At 37.9% G+C, this 20839-nt stretch overlaps 1 protein-coding gene across 15 annotated transcripts in view; it reads right to left on the bottom strand.

The window, feature by feature from the left end:
- Window positions 1-20839, bottom strand: part of ERC2 (ELKS/RAB6-interacting/CAST family member 2) — a 900196-nt gene that overhangs the window by 207357 nt on the left and 672000 nt on the right. For all 15 annotated transcript variants that reach the window (XM_029052114.2, XM_039910367.1, XM_039910359.1 and 12 more), the window contains one exon: window positions 17115-17275. In XM_029052114.2, the coding sequence (XP_028907947.1) occupies window positions 17115-17275 (161 nt within the window). The remainder of the gene's footprint in view (window positions 1-17114; window positions 17276-20839) is intronic.

Below are 20839 nucleotides of genomic sequence, written 5' to 3'. Positions count from 1 at the left end.
TCAGGGTAGGGAGTGGATGTGGTATATGTGTCCTCGGTGAGGTAGAGGAGAACGGGACACAGTGAGTAAGCTGCTTGTAGAGGAGTGAAGTGTGCAGGCTGGGCTGTAGTAGGAGATCAGTGAGTTAAGGTAGGAGGGGGCAAGCTTATTGACTGCTTATGCTTTTGAGGCCTTCCCCGGTTAAGCTCTTCTTTCCCCTACTCCCTCTCATTCATTAATTCAATCGTATTTATTAATCACTTACTGTGTCCAGAGCATTATACTAAGCACTTGGAAAAGAACAATACAACAACAAATAGTGACAATCCTTGCTCACAACGAGCCCACATTCTACCCATCTACCCATCGCATCTGTACCCTTTAGGCATTTAATCTTCACCCTACCCTCAGCCCCACAGCACTTATGTACATATCTGTAATTTATTTTACCATCTGTCTCCCCCTCTAGATGTAAGCCCCTGGTGGACAGGGAACATCCCTAAGAGCTTGGTTGCATCACAGTCTTTGAAGTACTTAATACAATGCTTTGCACATAATAAGCACTCAATAAATTCCATTGAGTGATTATATCCTTGGATAGTGTTTTAGAGACCATGTCTAGTTACCACCTGTGCTTTGTCTCCCCTCTTAGTACAGTGCTCTCTGCACCCAGTAAGTGCCTTATAAACATTACTATTACTACTACTCTGGCCTGTCCATAAGGAGTATGCTTGATACCTTTTACTGGAAATGATTTTCATCTGCCTAAAATATTCATTTCTTAATCACCCTTTATTCTCTAAATAATACAGCATGCTCATTACTGAAGGAATGAAATTAATTTTATGTTCCCTAGGAAAAGCAACATGGCCTAGTGGAAAGACCATGGGCCTGGGAGCCAGCTGACATGGGTTGTAACCCAGCTCCATCACTTGCCTACTGTGTGACCTTGGGCAAGTCACTTAACTTCTCTGTGTCTCAGTTTCCTTATCTGTAAAATGGTGTATAAATCTTCCTCCTTCCTACTTAGACTGTGAGTCTCAGATAGGATAGGGACTGGGTCCAACCTGATGATCAATAAATAGTATTTATTGAGCGTTTACCATGTGCAGAGGACTGTACGAAGCACTTGGAAAAGTGCAATATAACAGGGTTAGTAGACACAATTCCGCCCCACTACCAATTTACAGTCTAGGCTATCTCGTATCTACACTAGTGCTTAGTACAGTGTTGATACATAGTAAGCACTTAATAAATACCACAATAAGTAAATTATGGTAGAGCCCTCTATGAACTCATTCAATTGTTCTGCTCTCAGAATATTTCTCTCCTAATTGAGTGCTGAATGATTCGCAATTAATTGAGAATCATGATACTTGATGCAGCTGCAGGTATGCAGGCCCCAAATCACAAAGTAACTTTGCTCTCCTATCACTTGCCATTACTGGGAGGTTAACCTTTCCCACAGGACCTAGTCAAGGAGAAAGATATTCGCAACTGACCAAAACCAAGTGTGCTTTGGTGTGACTGTTTGTGTCTGGTTATAATAGCAATATATGATTATGTTATAATATACGATAGTGATATATACACATATGAATAGTAATGAACAATACTACTAAATGCACTATAACTGTAATTTAATTTTTGTCATTGCTCATCTATTGCTTTTGCCTTTGGACTGCACCTTGCTTCCCTTGTGGGCCTGGCACCAGTTGCCCACACCCAAATAAATTCTATTAAGAAACAATAAAAAAAATTAATTAGAAAACTAGTCATGCTTTAGAAGAGTCTATCAACTCTTCTCTACTTCCAAGTTCAGAATTCATAGATAAGTGTCATTAAGTGATAAAGCATCAACATTTAGTATATTGATGCAACACTGCACTCTGAAATTATAATAGGTATATTAAAATTATTATTTTTAACATATTTAGCAAAGACATGTTTTAGATTTTCTTCCAATTTTAGTGGGCAAAATTCATTTGTTAACAGTGGTAACCATTTTTACCATTAACTGAAGAGAGGCTACTAACTCGATTGTATTCTTACAAGCACTTAGCACAGAGTAAATGCTCAATAAGTACTTAATTGACTCTTAAAATAGCAGTTACCAAGTTGGGAAAATATTCCATGCAGAAGTACCCACACTCTAGGTGACTGTTAGAAATAAATGGAATTGAAGACAATTAATGCTAGTCATATTCTATTGCAAACAAACTAGTAGTCTTACCCCCTAAATAAATTCACTAAGTGTTAAGTCAATTGCCCACTTAATTCAAAGTAAAGCATACCAAAGGCACATTTTTAAGTTGAACTGTTATTCCAACTGCACAGTCCACATATAGCATGAATGTTCCCTGTGAAATACTTTGATTTAAGACACATCTCTATGTGAAGGACACTAAGTCCAGATCCTAAAAAGGAGCTCTTGGGCAGCATAAGGCCAAAGACATCCAGATTGTCAGGTCTGTCTGACAAAGGGTGGTCTGGGACAAAACTGCAGGACCATTATTTTCATTTAAACCATACGTCAGGTCCTGTTAGTAAAATGTTAAACAACTCAGAAATATATTTGATTCGTATTAAAATGTACAATTCACATTCCTTCTAGCTGATATACTGTAAACTGGGGGGACTTGTGGGATTTTTCATCCTGCCTGTGATTTACGGAAGAGCCCTACCTCTAAGCCATTTCAACAATAAGTGCTGGTCCTTATTGTCTGCCTGCAGATACTGTACCTTTCACAAAATATCCAGAATATGTCAAGACATCTTTATTACTTATGTAATGAACAAGATTCCTGTACTTTAATAAGAAGCTTATTAAATGACTAGAGTCAAGATTTATGCTACTTGGGATGTATAATAGGAGCCGAGAATGGTGGTTTTCATGTTATGCAGAAAGACAGATTTTGCAAACAAAACAGACCGCCTTTCTTTAAAAAGCCAACCCTCCCAAGCCAAGCATTTTGCAAAAAATGGGCATTCCTATCATAAGGAAACTGTATTTTTAGTGCCATATATGTTCAAACTCAGTATACCAAAGTAAGGTGAATGATTTGATTAGGCAACATTGGCAACTTGCTGTCCTGCTAGGTAATTGCAAACTTTAAAACAGATTTTATGTATAGTGGGTCAATACAGTGCAGTGGCCCAACTAAGTTCACAGTAACCACTTCTGCTGTCTCAGCAGTAAAATCATTTTATTCCTCAGAACTTGGCTGTTGAAGAGGTTTGTTCCAGAAAGTGAAAATGCTTTTAATTACTACTGTACTAGAACTTGGGCTAGAGATCATGGATGTCTACTTGGGTCCAAGCACATCATCCAATAGGGTAGGATTGAGCTCATTTCAACAGTCTACAAAAGAGGAGACATATATAGCTGTTTTAAAATGTGGGGGTACCTACGTCAAAAGAACGAGTATGAAAATTTCAATGAGAAACAGACTTTTGAACAAAATAATATAAGATGATGCTGATAGTAACATACTGTGGGGCTAATTCTTTCCCAACTCTACTATAACTGGAACCCAGTGACTCCAAAAAATTTTAAGAATAAGATAACTGATGCAACAAATCATGTACTCCCAATCAAAAATGGCCCTGCTGAAAAATTTGGGAAGAAAAATGATCAATGTAGAAAGAATAATGTTATTTTGTGCCCTAGCTTCAAGAGTACTGATTTTCAAAGGAATAGGGAACTTTCTAATACAAAAGGCAAATAAGCATAGTGGGATCTCAGAACACAAATTACCTAATTGCCATGAAATAGCAAAAATGTAATTTCTGGGTATCACCCTTTAAATCAATCACAGCACAGAGTCGACATTCTACACAGTTAATGACCCGCTTTAGCACTACACTCTTACTTCAGAATCGGTGGATGTTATCATATCTCCTTGGTAGCTATGACCAATGAGCTTCAAGTTACTTGCTCAGTTCATCCCACACTGAAATAACCAATATTCATCCTACTCCACAACAGTTTTCCTCCCTCTATCCCAAACACCGGTGAACCGGTGATTCCTTACCATGAGTGCCCACGGCAACTTTTAATGGTTATGATGGACAGTATACGGACTGTGTGCTTCCCCACAGCAATCCCAAAATGCTGACCATTCTCCAGCAGGCTCCTGAGCAAATCAAAAGAATAAGGTTCTGCATGATCTCTTACTTCAGGTTTTCCTACCCCAGGGAACAATCACTCTGAAAAGCAGTTATAGCACTATAAAGATACAGAAACTTGCAGCTCCCTTGGGATATGCTTCCCTTACTGTGGAAAAGCAGGCTGCATGACTTCATGGCAGGAGCCTGTGCATGCTTGGCTCCTTAGTACTGTATATAAAGTCAGTACTGTATATAAAGCCATTTCACCCATTTACTCATTTCTCTTTTTTCTTCTTTTTTTTGCAGAGTCACGGTAAACTACCTTAAAACACGATCATTATTGAAATACTTCCAACAACACTGCTGCAAAGTGTGAAACTGTAAGAGTTGTTAAAAACGTATTCAATGTTGTCTATGCCACTGGGGCACTAGTGTAAAATGACCTTAAGTTTAAGGGCTCACTATGAAGGCAGCCCTGCTCTGCTTCTCTTAATGAATAACAAATGGGCCTTCACAATTCATTTAGTTCAGTACAAGCTGCCATTACAACCCATTTTGTTTTTCTTACGTTGTGGTAATGTATCATCTTGCTTGATTGTATGTCATCTTCCAGAAGGTCACCAAAGGTATGTGCACCCTCCTCCTGTACTTTTTAAAAATATAAGATACGACAAACTTTGACAGAGTGCTGAATAGTCTGTTCTAATCTGTAGTACCCGAAAAATCTAATACCATACTTACAACAAAACTTCTTAACTGAAAATATTTCTTGTTTTCAGCTAGGAAGGAAGCTAAGAACGGACATAGGTTCCTCCACATGTGGCATCAGTGCTTATGATGATGGAAAAGTCAAGAAAATCACAGCATAAGAAGGTAAAAATCATTCAGTACTCCAACAACTTATCAAATGTTCAAATCACAGTCACTTCATTTGGTATCCTAAAAATGAGATCCCGATTCACAGGGTGAAAAGCACAAGGCTTCCACTCTTTATCTTTGTTTCACAGATATTTAGATGCATTATGTTGCTATGGTCAATTAGCCTTTTATCCAATTTTAAACTCGATAAGTGTAGCTCTCCCACCCGAAGGTTTTAATTATACCCTCAGCCCACATTCTTAGGCCTCAGTTCATGCAGCTGGAAGTCTGCCCCAGTGATGTTATAACCTTGTTAATGTAACAAAAGAGGAGTTTACTTAAAACTGTACTGACTATGGACTTAAGCCAAATTCACTTGAAAGAGGGAAAAGACTGTCAAAAATCCTATAGTAAACGTAGGAAAGCAGTTCTTTCATAACCTTCACCTTAATTCATATAGACAAGCAATTTACATGTAAGTGGATTCATATGGTCTAGTGAGAGGCCTCCTCTCTTGAGCTCCTCTATTATTTGCTCCCTCCCCCATTTTCTTCTCTTTCTTCCTCCCTAAAAAAAAAAGCAGGTCACTTTACTGAAACAGCAGAGTATCCAAAATGTTTTTAATCACCACAAGATATAATTAGGATACTCTAAACATTTACAAAGCCAGTCGATCTGAATAAGGCTAGTCCAATTTTCACATAGCCATTTGCAAACCTGACTGGTCTTCTGTCAAATGGATATTTTATAGTTGGCAAAGGCTTCAATATAAAGAGTGTAAAGTTCCACATCTAATGAGGTAATACTTACATTAGTCTTAAGTGGAAGTTGCTTGTCAAATACAGATATCCCTATTCTTTTAGATGCCAAATTACATTAGGGATTTCCTAACTTCATCTGTTAATTAGATTACATTTTAGTCTATATACTAACAAAATCTTACATTAGACTAAACACAACATTACAATATGGAAGTGTTGAAGGGAGATCTTCCTGAGAGCAAAAAATATAAACTATAGCTCTTAATATTATTGCAAAAATATTTTAGGCATTTTTCAAATCAAAATGGTACATAACATTTTTAAGGTAAAGAACTCAATTTCTCATAAGAAAAAAAAGGAACAGTGTTTTGTTTCAACAGCTTTATTTTCAACGGCGCACTTTGACAAAATCCATCCGGTGCAGGGGGGTGGAAGGAAACTGGCTGGAAGTCAAGTTTCTTTCATGGACACTGACAATTGAAATATTTCTAAATAGGTAAAAAGTCCTTTTACCCTTAATTTGTTAATGTGGGTACCATCTGATCTTTTTGGAGGATATCAGATTGGGAGACGTCAAAGAAAGATCTACAATCTCTGGTTGCCTCCTTTCTGGAGATGTAGTTGTAATCTACCTCTGCTTTTGTGCTACTGAATTCCCAGTGCAGACCCAATTACAACACTTGCTGTATGCTTCACATACACATACATAGCTCATTCTCCATTCACAGACCACACAGCAAATGAAAGGAGCAGATAACAGACTACCTGCTTCTGAGAATGCCCATAAAAGACCCAAACCAGATAATTCTCTTTGAAGAAACATTCCAAATCCTGAAATATTTATAATACATAAAAAACCTTCAAAAATTGGGATTCCTTTAAATCAATATAACTCAGGCATCCATATTTTAGGATGATGGGGGAGATTTTCTGAGCTATTCCAGGCACACACAAACACACACACACACACAGCGTATCTATACATACAGTCATTTCTGCTATAGATGTATTCTTGAACAGCATCATGCTATCGGAAAATAGTGTCATCGTAACCACTTATATAGTGGAAATTGATGGGTTGAAAGTAGCTGACTCTTAGAGGACACACTAGTCTGATTAATTCAGTGGTCCACATCCTTGGGCATTTGCTATTCAGGTAATATAATTCAGTGACAGCATTCAAGTATTAGGTAGAACCTTGTTGTGTGTAGGATATGCCAAGTGGGAGCTGGTATATAATCACTACCAAAACCTATTTCCTCATATTTTGAAATGCCTTGTCTAGTTCTGGGGTGTATAAATGATTTTTTTTACATCAGAATAGATCAAAATGCCAAAATACTACTCCTGGACCATAAGTATAAAATCCAGTAAATATAACTGGATTGACAAAGGAGACCGGATGAGTGATTCACTGATACCCATAATTGTTACTGGTCTGCAGAGTAGCAAAAAAGTTGCAGTAGATGATAACTTCATCTCTTGAAAAGAGAGGCATTATTCTCTGTAGTTCACGCTGGCCTCACTGGAGAATGAATAAATAGCTTTCATGAATGAGTCTCAGTGAACCTCAACCATTGCTGGAGACTTGCTTCTCTACTTCCTGCCATGCTCTTGAGTAAATTTTTAAAAATCATATATATATATATACATACACACACACACACACACACACACACATATTCTTAACTTCAACTCACAGTCTCTTAGGAAAGAAAACAATATAAAGCTATTTACTTAAGGGAGTTGGCCTTAAATATGCATGGGGTACATCACAGTAGTTCTTTTTCAGTGATGAAAGTAGACAAGTGAACGGATCATTGGTGCTATAAAATATTAGTTTTAAACCTCCAATTTAACTTCCAACTTTCTCCAGTCTTCATAATATAGAATTTTGTCTATTCTTCACAGTCATGTGGCTCCCCCTCTGGCACTTGGAGAGTGGGATGAGACAACATTTAGTTGATCCCTATATGGCTCAAATAGCTGGTACAGTTTTCTGTCTTCCTACTAATTTTGGACTGAATGGTATGAGCTCAATTTTTACCATTATTTCACATGAAAGATTTTATGGTAACCTCACAATATCCCTATGAGCTTGAGTCAGACATTATCCCCATTTTACAGCTGCAGAAACTGAGTCACAGAGAGGTTAGGTGATTTGCCTAAGGTCACACAGAAACCAGTAGCAGAGCTGGAACTAGACCACACTGTTTTCAGGAACACAAATAATGTACAACACAAGTTAACTATTGGGTCAATCCCAAATCACCTAAATTCTTAATTAAACAACAATGAATTATAGCTATGCTCCATCTCTACCTGCACTTCACTGTTGCATTCTTGTAAAAAGGCAATAAGGAGATAAATATGTATGAAGTTTTTAAAATGACAAAAGAATGTCTTGTGTAATCAATTAATGGTATTTGTTGAGCACTTACTGTGTTCAGAGCACTGAATTAAGCACTTAGGACAATCTAGTTGACAGATACTCACCCTGGCCTTGAAGTAGAAGGTGCAATCCTTACCCTTTCACAGTTTTTATATATGTGGAATAAAATAGATAATTGAGGAATTTACAAGTCATCCTGCTTTCTTTCAATACATCAATTTCTTAGAATATTTCTACTCTTTAATTTTTTAATGTAATGGCTAACCTGATAGTACCAAATACGGAAAATGGCCAAATATTAGTCATATGTAGACTAACTCTATTACAGATTTTTTACAACTTTTTTCCCCAGAGAAAATGATGTTAAAACAGTTTTCACCTCAAGCACACTACATAGTCTTTTTGTTTTATGTAATAATAGGTTTTACACTTCCTTTGCATGGACCCTCCTATTCATTTACATTTCTGTATACTAATGATTCAGTGATCCTTAAGAAATCAGTTCACAGAATGTCAAATATTCTCCCCCTGGGAAAGCCAGGAGACCTAGTTTCTTATTAGAATGGTGGTCTTTTGGTCTCAAAAGTGAGCATTTGCTCCTTGAAAAAGGGGGGAAATGGAGGCTAACACATTGCATCGCCAATCTTTAAAATATTCAGGAACATCTGCTAGAATCAAAATCAGTTAGTTGGCTGAGTTTAGCAACAGAGGAGCCTGCAGTTGATCAGTTTTGCCCTAGGTGTCACTGAGACCCATGGGAATTATGCTCAGAGGGTTTCCAAAGACAAGGGTGTAATTCAGTCAGCTTAAAAAAAGATATTCATGAAAACAGAAGCTTAGTTTTTCTCATCAGCCTCCCTTTCTCTCACTCCTGTCCCTGAGCAACTTGTTCTTTGGGCCATGGGATCAGAGATGAGGGCCTTCACATTCCTTTGCTGGATTTGGTTCTTTTGAATATTCTATTTTATCATTTCAATCATTATCATTTCCTTAGTTAATGAAATTAAAAAGTATATTTTAAAAAATGCTCAAAAGGGAGCAGCTTAGTTTGGCTTAGTTCAGCCCTGGCAAGGATTGGTTCTTTTGGTGGGTAAAAGTTCCATTTTCCCAAGTGCTTAGTACAGCGTGCTGCCTACAATTAGCACTCAATAAATACTGATTGATTGAGTGGGGGGCAGAGAAAGAGTCTGTAAAGGAGACTAAGAAGTATTGTCCAGGAAAGTAAGCAAGACTAGGTAGCAGAACTCAAAGTTTTTAATCTTCAAATCACGGCTAGTGATCCTTGAGTGTGTGATCTGCCAAATATAAGATGTCATATAGCCTTGGTATTCAGTGCCCTTCTGTAGCCTGAAACTATATTGTGACTTTGGGAGGATATGGTAAATGATATTTTTTAGTAGTTGTTCCAAGAGAATTCTGGCCAGGATCTAGTCAGCAACAGAGAGGCGGATCTCTTCATAATTTCCACTCAGTTTTTACCTTTCTTCTTGAAAATGCTATGTTGGCCTCTGAAATCTTATGGCATGTACTCAGTAATCCATACCTTACAGAAGAGTCTGGACAGGTGACTGAGTAGAAAACTCCCCTCTCCCTCTCCCTCCCCACCTTGTTTGAGGATATCATCAGCTCCAGGAGCTTAGATACTTTTCATGACTAAATCTGTGATGGTGACTATCTAAAATGTTAGTGACTACAATTACTTCACAAGTCTCTTCAGAGAACATTACCCTCAATAGAAGGTGTTTAAGGAAATTATTGGAGTGTTTTTGCCAGCACTAAGATTCTTTCCATGTATATGATGAGGGCAGAGCCATTTTGCTCTTTAGGGACACTGTGGTGCTATATATATATATACATACATACATATATATATACATATATACACTTCAGAGGCATGGGGAAACCTCAGCTTGGTTTAAGTAAGTGTAGCTTTGAATCTTCTCACCCAAGATGTATCACCATTTACCATGCATGTTCCTTAACCTGTCTGGTATCCCTCGACAGAGCCGTCAATAAGCATGCCTTTTTTTAGGATCATGAAGATCTTCAAGGTGTTGATGATGCAATCACTCATATCTATTAAGTGATTACTATGTGCAGAACTCTGTACTATGCATTATTGTCCTGGGAGAGTGCAGTAATTGAGTTGGCAAACATGTTTCCCTGCCCACAAGGATCTCACAGTCTAGTCTCTCTTAGGTTTGCAGCCCATAGCTGTTGGTAGAAAAAACTAATGTGGGACCCCAAGTCCTAGCCACAACATAGTCAAGTGAAATTTGCCATCAGTGGCACCCTCTTTAAATACAAAAAAGGCAACTCCGCATATATGGCTCTTTGATCTTGGAGTCATTCCCACAAAATCAATCTTAGTGTTGTCTCCTAGCATCAGCTAAAGGTAGCCAGCAACTCTTAGAGATACCCATTCATTGGCTACATTGGTAAGGAAGACAAAGGCTTCTTCTTCTGACAGGGCTGCTTCAGTGTTGTCATTAAACTGTTAGCATGTTTATTCATTCTACAGAAGTTTGACATTCAGCTGTCTGGATGGTATATATACAAAGAGCAGCTGAATTTAGTGGAAGGTGCTTAGCCCCATTCCTATCTCTGGAACAGTCATGGTGGGTGAATGGTGGGTAAATATGACTTGTTTACAATGGCCATTTTCTCAGACTCCTTCTTTTTTAGGGATGATGAATGTTGTAATATTAGTAAATCGTGTCTTGTGTTTAAATCATGTGGTTTTATCCAGAGTTTAACATTGAGAATCCTTCAAATTTTTAACATGTAGCCATGTTATTTAATGATTCAGGGAGACTAGACCAGGAAGCGATCTGGTATTGTTTTTTCTTTTCTTTATTTAAAGTATTTAAGTCCTCTTGAGGATGCTGAACAAAGCAAGATAATGAGCAAAGCATTTTGAGCTCTTTGAAAACCATAGGATTAACAAGTATGGAGATTATTTAACTGCTAGTTGTGATTATTTAAACTGAAAGCATATAGTCTTCCAGTTCAGAAAATGTTTGTATTTCTATTAAAAACCACAAAGTACCATAAGGCATTTTTCACTTTTAAAAATGGGAATTCAGCAGAATATTGTTGCTGAAAATGATGAGACATGTGCTTTTTCTGCTTCTTACCCCTAAGAATTTTGATTTACCACAACAGGCTTAATGGATTGGGTGTACAAGAAAAGAAGATGGGATGGAATTCTTTATCACCTATAGCTCTCTATGTAACTCTTCACGAAGTAAATAGGAACCTTCATAGAAAGAAGTAGTTCAGAAGTGAAGAAAAAGTAAAATCTGGCCCTTGGGAATAACTCATCTAAATGAGGAGTCATTGCCATTTATTAGATATAATAGTAATTATAATAATTCTGGTATTTGTTAAATGCTTAATATGTGCCAGGCACTGTACTAAGCACTGGAGTGGATACAAGCAAATCAGGTTGGACACAGTCCCGGTCCCATGTGGGTCTCACAGTCTCAATCCCCATCCCACAGATGAGGAAACTGAGGCATAGAATAACAATAATAATTCTGGTATTTGTTAAGTATGTACTGTGTGCTCAATCACCTAAGACCTCAATTTCATTTATCACTTTTTAATTTTTTCAAGGTGTTTTCACACTGATGATTTTATCCTCACACTATTCCTGTGAGGGTGAGAGACAGGTATTATAATGCTGTTTTACAGATGGGGAAACTGAGTTACAGGAGTTCCCTAAGCTTACTCAGTTAAATAGTGGCGGAGCTGAGATTAGACCTCACAGTTCCACAGACTCAAAGACCTAACATCTTTCCACAAGGCCAAACTGGCTCCCTCACATATAGTTGCCATATGAAAAAACATTTAACCTGGGTTTTCATTATCTGATTGGGATTGCTAGCAGAGCTAGAGCATGGGGAAATGCCCCCATAGGACACTCTTTACCTCTCTTAACCATTGGTGTCTTTGAAGGGCTTACCTGAGTGGAAAGAGGGCAGAAGAGGTGCACTCCTGGATTTTCACAGAGCAAGGGTGGGAGTAAATATGCTTGAGATTCTCTTTTGAAGACATTTGCAGATATGGTTGTACTGTCAGCAGCATCTTTTTCAAACCAAAGGACTATAATGTTCTTCCTCTTCCAAACACACAAAACAATAGCTTTGATGATTTTTTTAAATGATGTTCTTATTTCATAATGCAGCATGTTAGCAAGAGGTATTCTCATATGTATTGTGTAATTTTAGGAGAGGCAATATTTTCCTATGGGATAAACATGCTCATTGTCTAGTGGAAAGAGTTCAGGTTTTGGAGTCTGGAACTTGGGCATTACTCTCAGCTCTGCCACTGGCCTGTCATGTGATTTTGGGCAGGACAATTAATCTCTCTTTATCTTACTTTCCTTAAGATAATACCTGTATCATCAAACTTTGCAGGTAATAATACCTGCATCTTCATACCTTGAGCATGTAATGAGATCATTAATGTGAAAGGCCAGTGAAAGCATTATTGCTATTATTATTTCAAAAAGTAGAAAAAAGGATTTACAAAGAAAGTATTTTTTTTAACATTACATATAGAGAGAAGCTAATTCTCAGCCTAGGGCATTCAGTCAAATGGGACTGACATAATTCACCCTGACATAAGCACCTTACTAAGATTAATTTGCAGGAGTTAATATCCGCCTTAAGAAGAAGCGAATTCCTTTACAAAACAGCTTAGTAATTTTAAATAAAAGCTACTTTCAAAAATATACTCCAGACCAACAATAAGCTTGATGTAGCTGATCCAAATTACAATGCAGTTGGAATTCTGTTTAAGAAAATAATATTTATCTTTTCTTCAGTTGGTAGAAAGTAAAGTATAAATGGATCTTTATCTCTCTACCCTGACTCTCCTTTGAAGGGTACTTATCTAATGAGTGGCCCTCTTCACAAGATTTCCAGATCAAAAAGCCCAACCAGATAATGCACTAGATTAAGCTGCTACCCAGTCTTACTCTAAACTTCTTAAAATAACTCAGTGTATACAAAGACTTGTAATAGTAGCTCAAGAAGTTGTCTCAAAACTGACAATTGATTATACCCAGTAAATTAAGATGTATCTCCTAATGTCAACCACAGGGTTTAGAAACTCAAAATGTGTTTGCAAGTTTTTCTTAACATAAGCATTGGAAATCATCTTGAAATCTCTTAAATACACAGTTCAAAGTTATTTGACTATAAATCCACACACTCAAATTGTATTCACTCAGAATTAAACAACGAAAAGGCAAATATCAGCTATGGGTTCTACCAAATTACTTTAAACTTCAGAGCAAAAGAAACAGATAATTCTTGAATTTTCAAATTTACCTTCCATAAGTAACTAGGATCTGATTCCCAGAATGCAACATTAGCATTGCTAAAATGTTGAATCAAAATTGAACACAGAATGAAGTTTTTAGTAAAGTGGTTTTTAAATAGGAATACATATAATAAAAAAGTTGAATTATTGAAAGCTTTTGGCAAAAGGGTCTAGCTATTTGAAAATTAAATGAATGCTCTTGTGCCTCACGAAAGTCAGGATATACAATTTCTCAATAAACACATGTTTAAGAAATGTTTTTTCATCCAATACAGCAATGCTGACTGGCAATTTGAATACTGCAGTAAATATCTGATGGGAATAGAAAAAGAATCCCTGTAGTAATATGATCAGAGAGATTATTTTCTTGCCAAAGAATCCCAAAACATATTGAGGATTACTACTCCATTAAGACAGCCTCCAGTACCTTGCTACTTTTCCTACTACAACACAACTCACACAATTCACTCCTCTAATGCCAACCTACTTGCTCTCCATCTTTTCTATCTCATTGCAGAACCCTCGCCCACATCCTGCCTCTGACCTTGAACTTCCTCCCCATTCATATTTGACAGACCTCCACTCTCCCCACCTTCAAAGCTTTATTAAAATCACATCTCCTCCAAGATGCCTTTTTTTCTGGTATTTGTTAAGGGCTTACTATGTACCAGGCATTGTTCTAAGTACTGTGGTAGATACAAGTTAATCAGGTTGGATACAGTCCATGTCCCACTCACAGTCTTAATCCCCATTTTACAGATGATGTAACTGAGGCAGAGAAGCGAAGTATCTTACCCAAGGTTACACAGCAGACAAGTGACGGAGCTGGGATTAGAATCCAGGTCCTTCTTAATCCCAGGCCTGTACCCTATCCACTAGACCACACTGCTTCCCTGCCAAAGTCCTCATTTCTTCTTCTCCCACTACCTTCTGTGTCATGTATGCACTTGAATCTGCATCCTTTATTCACCCCACCCATCCCCCAGCACTTATGTACATATACACAATTTATTTATATCAATGTCTGTCTCTCTTGTTGACAAGGAATGTTTCTATAAACTCTGTTGGATTGTACTCTCCCAAGCATTTAGTACAGGAGGACTCTGCACACAGTAAGTGCTCAGTAAATACCATTGATTGGTTGATAATGGAGTCTTGTGAACTCACATGGCATGGGGTGGAAGGAGTGGTGGGAAGCACCAATTGCTTTTTCTGCCCAGCTCCTAAAACTCTTTTCCTCATTTACAAAATGCTACTTACAGTGTTCAGAGGAGTTTTCCACTGGTTTCATTAACTGATCCTTTAGTACTAAGAAATAGTTTCATGGGATTCTTTTAAAATAGAAGAATTCCACAAGAACCACTTGTCCCTACCCATAGGTAGCGGCTTGAAGAATGAACGTTTTTTACAAAGGATAAGGAATGGGATGTGTGATATGGAGAATTCATCTTCAGTGTATGTACTTTAGAAGAAACCAGATGATTCTAATTGCAGAAAAGTAAAGGAAGAATGACCATATTTGACACAGACCCTCCCAGTCTACAGATTTAAGTTTTCCCACTGGTTGGGGTTTCTGAATCTGCTTCCAAAAAAATACTGACATGTATTATACATGGTCCCTAATGAAGTAGGATCTTGAGACCTTTCACGTAAGAACATTCTGATAATTTTTCATTTATTTTGCAGTACAACCACAGATACCCCCTGGGGGAATGGAGGATGGTAGCTCTCACAACTTTTTCAACTGGATTTCCACTCTTTTCCATGCCAAGTCTCAAAAATAGCTGAAAGTTTCCAAGTCTGGTTGAAAAGGCTCCAAATGGTTTCTTCCTGGCCTATAAGCTCCCTGAAGCCTGGCCCCTCTCAGCCCTACCCCTTGAGAATCCTTGCTCCCTCTCTGCCCTTGTTCTCAAAATGAAAATATTGGCAATGATGATGATAGCAGATTAAACAGTCATTGTGGAAATACACTATGAGAGGACTTAGCTATCTGAATTTACTGAGGACTGAATACAAAAGAAAAGTTCTCGCAAATTTCAGAAAATATTTGTATAAAAATAGTACTCTTCCCCAAATGTCACATCACAGGATATTAGATACCCAACCTGCATTTTTAAAAGACTTGAAAAAAAATGCTGTATAATCAGTGATACATTAGAACAATTTTGTTTTAATTATGCCATTAAGGTAATTTGAAATTAATTTTCCTTTAGAAAAAAAAGAATGTGTGAAATTCTATTGAACAAGCCTAACAAGACTAAACAAGACCAGGAATTGAAAACAAATAAGATTTGTGCATTCCGTGCTGCTAATAATTTGGCTTAAGTTGTAATTTTCCCCTTTTTGTATAAAATTTAGTACCTATTCAATAATAATATCATTTTTATTCAAACATTCCTTGGATTTTCAGTGACAAAATTATTCATTAGGTAATATACATCTGGTCTATAGGTGAGGTAGTTGATGAAAACAGTAAGTTTTCTGTCTTACCTATTCATTTAAAACTATTTTCATTCTAAATTCTATATTCCTTACATTTTCTTAGTTTAATATTCCCACATATTGTACTTACCATAATAGCTAGTTCATAGGCTATTTATGTATATCTATCCACCAATTCTGATGTCTCCATTACAGTCTTAATAAACTATAATTATAATAATTTCCCTTTATTGTAGGAAATTATATTTAAATCATGTATCAGGACCCTTTTAGCTTTTAAATATATAGAGAGAGATAGTCTCTTGTATAAGGCTTTAAAAATGTTTTCAATGTCTAAGAAACGTCTGTTGAAAACAGGAGAATCTTTTTTTCCAGTTCTGATTTGGTTACTAATGAATGTGCAACTTTGAGCCCCTCGCAGAATTTAACTCTTGAGTAGGAACCTTGGATAAATATCAACCATTTTTATATGTGATTAGAAAAAGAAACTTCTGGGTAGAAGATGGACCATTTTCACCTTGTGAAATACAGAAACAACTCTTTATTGGCCTTAAAAGAAAGAAGTGGCAGATTCTATCCCATTCCCACACCTTTCTTTTCCAAAAGTATTTCCAGTTTATCTCCACCCCCAATCAAATGAGGTTTTGCATGTTAAAAAAAAAACCAAAACAAAACGCTAAACCTGAGCCCTGAAAAATCCATATAATTAAGGCTATTAAAATAAAAAGGTAATGAACCAAGATTAGTCACATTAAAAATATTTCTACATGGAAACTTCCACTTAAACCTGAGCTTTGTCTCTAATGCCATCTGACTGAGGAATTTCACTTAGGAAAACCTAAGATCATCCCTAATGAGTCTATCTACATGCTGTGTAAGATCCTCTGAATGACCGATATGGCAACTAATATACTAAATGACCACACAAGATCTTCAGCACTTGTGAAAAGAAATATCAATTTAAATACATTCAAGTGCATTTGGACATTTGGATTTAAAAGTAGAAAAGCAATAACTGCCTTGACCCAAACAAGGTAACTTGACCCATCATTTTAGTATAATTGTCCATCCTTCTCTTTTCTAAACCTGATTTAACCTGCCATTCGATGTCTTGCTAAAAGACCCAAGTGGAGACCTGATGACAAATTCCACTGGTGTTCAACTGACAATTCTCATCTAAGCAACAGGGAGGAAAGGATTTGACATTCAGAGGTGGGCAAAAGGAGAATCTGTGCACTTACTTCATCTCCAGGATCTCCTCCAGCTGTTTTCGCCTTTCAATTCTCAGGTTTGCCAGGTGTGCTTCTTTTTCAGCCAGGGACTGCTGTGTTGAGGCAAGGCGAGCTTTGGTTGAATCCAGTTCTTGTCTAGTTTTTTCCAGCACATTCATCAGTTCTTCTAGCTGAAAAGAAAACCCTTCTTTAGTATATTGTGGCTACTTTTTGTCAGTCCAATGAGGTTTATATTAATCAAATGACATACCCTGATAATTCAAATGTTTGTTTTGAATCCACACCCAGAAATCATTATTATAAGTTGCACCTTACTTCAACTTTACCTTTTTTGTTTTAGAGATGAAAAGTTTTAAACATTGGGAAACTAATGAGATTTCTAATGACTCTGATAACTTTCTAGAAACAAATATACTTTCAATTAATAAGTAGGGCAAAGCCAATTTCCATTTGGGTCTGGTAAAATTTCTCAAATAAGCTCTAACCATTGGGGTCAGGCAACAGGCAAAATGCATTTTGCCAAGCACAGTTTCTTTTCATTTTAGGCCCTGAGTACTTCAGCAGGAAGTTAGCCTATGTGTTTCAGATTCATTCACTTGTAACCCATCAAATTGTTATTTTGTAAAAGCTATTTGATGTCCAAGGAGCCCCAAGAGTTTTTTTTTTCCTTTGAACCAGGAAGCAGTGTTTTGCCAAGAGTAAACAGCATTCAAACCACAAAAGGTTCAGGTTTGGTCTGCCCACGAAGCTTGAGAGGTTCTAAACTTGAAATAAATGAAATGTAACTTTTATAGGGTGCTAATACACTATAGGGATAAGCCAGGATATCAAATATCCAGGGTTTTTTTTAGCTAGGTCCCAGAAATTGGAAGAGGAGGCCTCGAGGCCAACCTTTACTCTTCTACAATCGCCACGGGATTTTTAAAACCATTGCAGAACAAAGAGGGCCTGGTTTTTATGGTTTCATTCCAAAGAGTTCCATGAAATAAGTTGGTGATATGTAATCCTTTGCCCGGATGAAGGGCTGAATTGACCTTGCTGGGTTTGAACCTGTGGTTCAGGAAGTCTCTGTATTCCAAAGCTGATATTTAGATGTCTAAGCCATTCCTTCCAGATGAACTTGGCCAAACATGTTCCTCCATCACTAAAATCAACAAAACTCTCTTCAAAATGTGTCAATGACATGCTAAATTGCAATTCATAAATACTTTCTGCACCATTTATATCGTTTTACGTGGAATTTATTCAGAATAAGCATAGAACACACATCCAAGGTAAATTACATGCTTTTAAGGTTCAGAGAACTCTCCATTTTACTATAATAAAAAGGAAATTTCTTACTAATGAGTATGCGTGGAAAATACAGGTTTTTTTCAAGAAAGGAAAAAAGTAGGTCATGCTTCAAGATCTCATACATAGGAAATGTAAAAGGAAATCTGTATAAAGGGAACAGTCAATTGTTCAGCACCATTTATTATTCTTTCAAATATTTTAAGTCTTCTGAACATACAGTTCTCACCAAGTACATAATATGAATATCACAAAATTTTTCTCAGGTACTATTCCTAAAAATAATAATTTGGGTAGTTGTTAAGTGCAATGTGCCAAGCACTGTACTAAATCCTAGGGTAGATATAAGATAATTAGATCAGACACAGTCCCGGCCCCACATGGGGCTCACAGTCTAAGTAGGAGGAAATTTTATCCCCCTTTGACAGATAAGAAAACTGACACACAAAGAAGTTAAATGATTTTCCCAAGATCATACAGTAGGTAAGAAGGATCTGGGACTAGAACTAGGACTATTCAGAGAAAAAAGAAACAAAGAAGTCATAACAAAAATGACTACTTATTAAGCACTTACTATGTACTTAGTGCTTACTGTGTGCTGAACACTGTACTGCACACCTGAGAGAGTATAATACAACAGAGTAGGTAGACTGGTCTATATTCCCTGCCCACCAGGAGCATGCAATATAGAAGAGGAGTTTACACTGTCTTGAAGGGGTCCCTATCAATCATTTATATTTACTGAGCACTTACTGTTTTCAGAACACTGTACTAAGCACTTTTGGGAAAGTACAATACAACAGAGTTAGTAGACATAATCCCTTCCCGTAAAGAGCATGCAGTCTACAGGAAGAGACAGACATAAAAATGGATTAAGTATAGGGGAAATAATAGAGTAGCCTATTTCCATAAATACTGTGGGGCTGGGGTAGCAAAGGGCTTAAGGGGCACAGAGGATCTACTAATTATAGCAGAACAGGTAGGATTTGTCTGATGAAATGGTTTTATTCTTTTCATTCATTCATTCATTCAATAGTATTTATTGAGCGCTTACTATGTGCAGAGCACTGTACTAAGCGCTTGGGATGAACAAGTCGGCAACAGATAGAGACAGTCCCTGCCGTTTGATGGGCTTACAGTCTAATCGGGGGAGATGGACAGACAAGAACAATGGCAATAAACAGCGTCAAGGGGAAGAACATCTCGTAAAAACAATGGCAACTAAATAGAATCAAGGCGATGTACAATTCATTAACAAAATAAATAGGGTAATGAAAATATATACAGTTGAGCGGACGAGTACAGTGCTGTGGGGATGGGAAGGGAGAGGTGGAGGAGCAGAGGGAAAGGGGGAAAAGAGGGTTTAGCTGCGGAGAGATGAAGGGGGGGTGGTAGAGGGAGTAGAGGGAGAAGGGGAGCTCAGTCTGGGAAGGCCTCTTGGAGGAGGTGAGTTTTAAGTAGGGTTTTGAAGAGGGAAAGAGAATCAGTTTGGCGGAGGTGAGGAGGGAGGGCGTTCCAGGACCGTGGGAGGACGTGGCCCAGGGGTCGACGGCGGGATAGGCGAGACCGAGGGACGGTGAGGAGGTGGGCGGCAGAGGAGCGGAGCGGGCGGGGTGGGTGGTAGAAAGAGAGAAGGGAGGAGAGGTAGGAAGGGGCAAGGTGATGGAGAGCCTTGAAGCCTAGAGTGAGGAGTTTTTGTTTGGAGCGGAGGTTGATAGGCAACCACTGGAATTGTTTAAGAAGGGGAGTGACATGCCCAGATCATTTCTGCAGGAAGATGAGCCGGGCAGCGGAGTGAAGAATAGACTGGAGCGGGGCGAGAGAGGAGGAAGGGAGGTCAGAGAGAAGGCTGACACAGTAGTCTAGCCGGGATATAACGAGAGCCTGTAACAGTAAGGTAGCCATTTGGATGGAGAGGAAAGGGCGGATCTTGGGGATATTGTAGAGGTGAAACCGGCAGGTCTTGGTAACGGATAGGATGTTGTGATCCTGACGTCATGGGAAGGATTGCTTCAGTCACAATCCCCGAAGTGGTGGTCTGAAGAAATATAACTTTGGCACCAAAACACCTCTTTTGGTCACTCCTTGTTTCAATCCCCCTCCCATGAAAGTCTCTGTCCCTGTCCATACAGGAAATGGAGCTTTGAGCATATGGAAGAGCCCCATTGAAAAGTTCTTTGAAAGCTCAGGCATAGATGGAGAGACAGGAAGGTCATTGCAGAATCAAGAAGGAAAAGAAGGGAGGAAAGGAGTGTTGCAGCAAGCAGGAGAGGGAAAGGAAGAGCCTCAAGGCAAAAGAAAGTAGGTGGTGAGGAAAGCAATACGTGCAAATAATGTAATCTGATTTAGCACTGTTCAAGTGAACAGTTTAAAATCTAAGCACAGTGGAATACAAGAAATCAGATTACAGGGCCAACAAATGGAGACACACAAAAATGTAAGAG

Source organism: Ornithorhynchus anatinus, chromosome X1 (assembly GCF_004115215.2).
Source record: "Ornithorhynchus anatinus isolate Pmale09 chromosome X1, mOrnAna1.pri.v4, whole genome shotgun sequence".
Taxonomy (NCBI): domain Eukaryota; kingdom Metazoa; phylum Chordata; class Mammalia; order Monotremata; family Ornithorhynchidae; genus Ornithorhynchus; species Ornithorhynchus anatinus.
The sequence above is the reverse complement of the archived record's forward strand: the minus strand, read 5'-3'. Positions and strand labels throughout refer to the sequence as shown.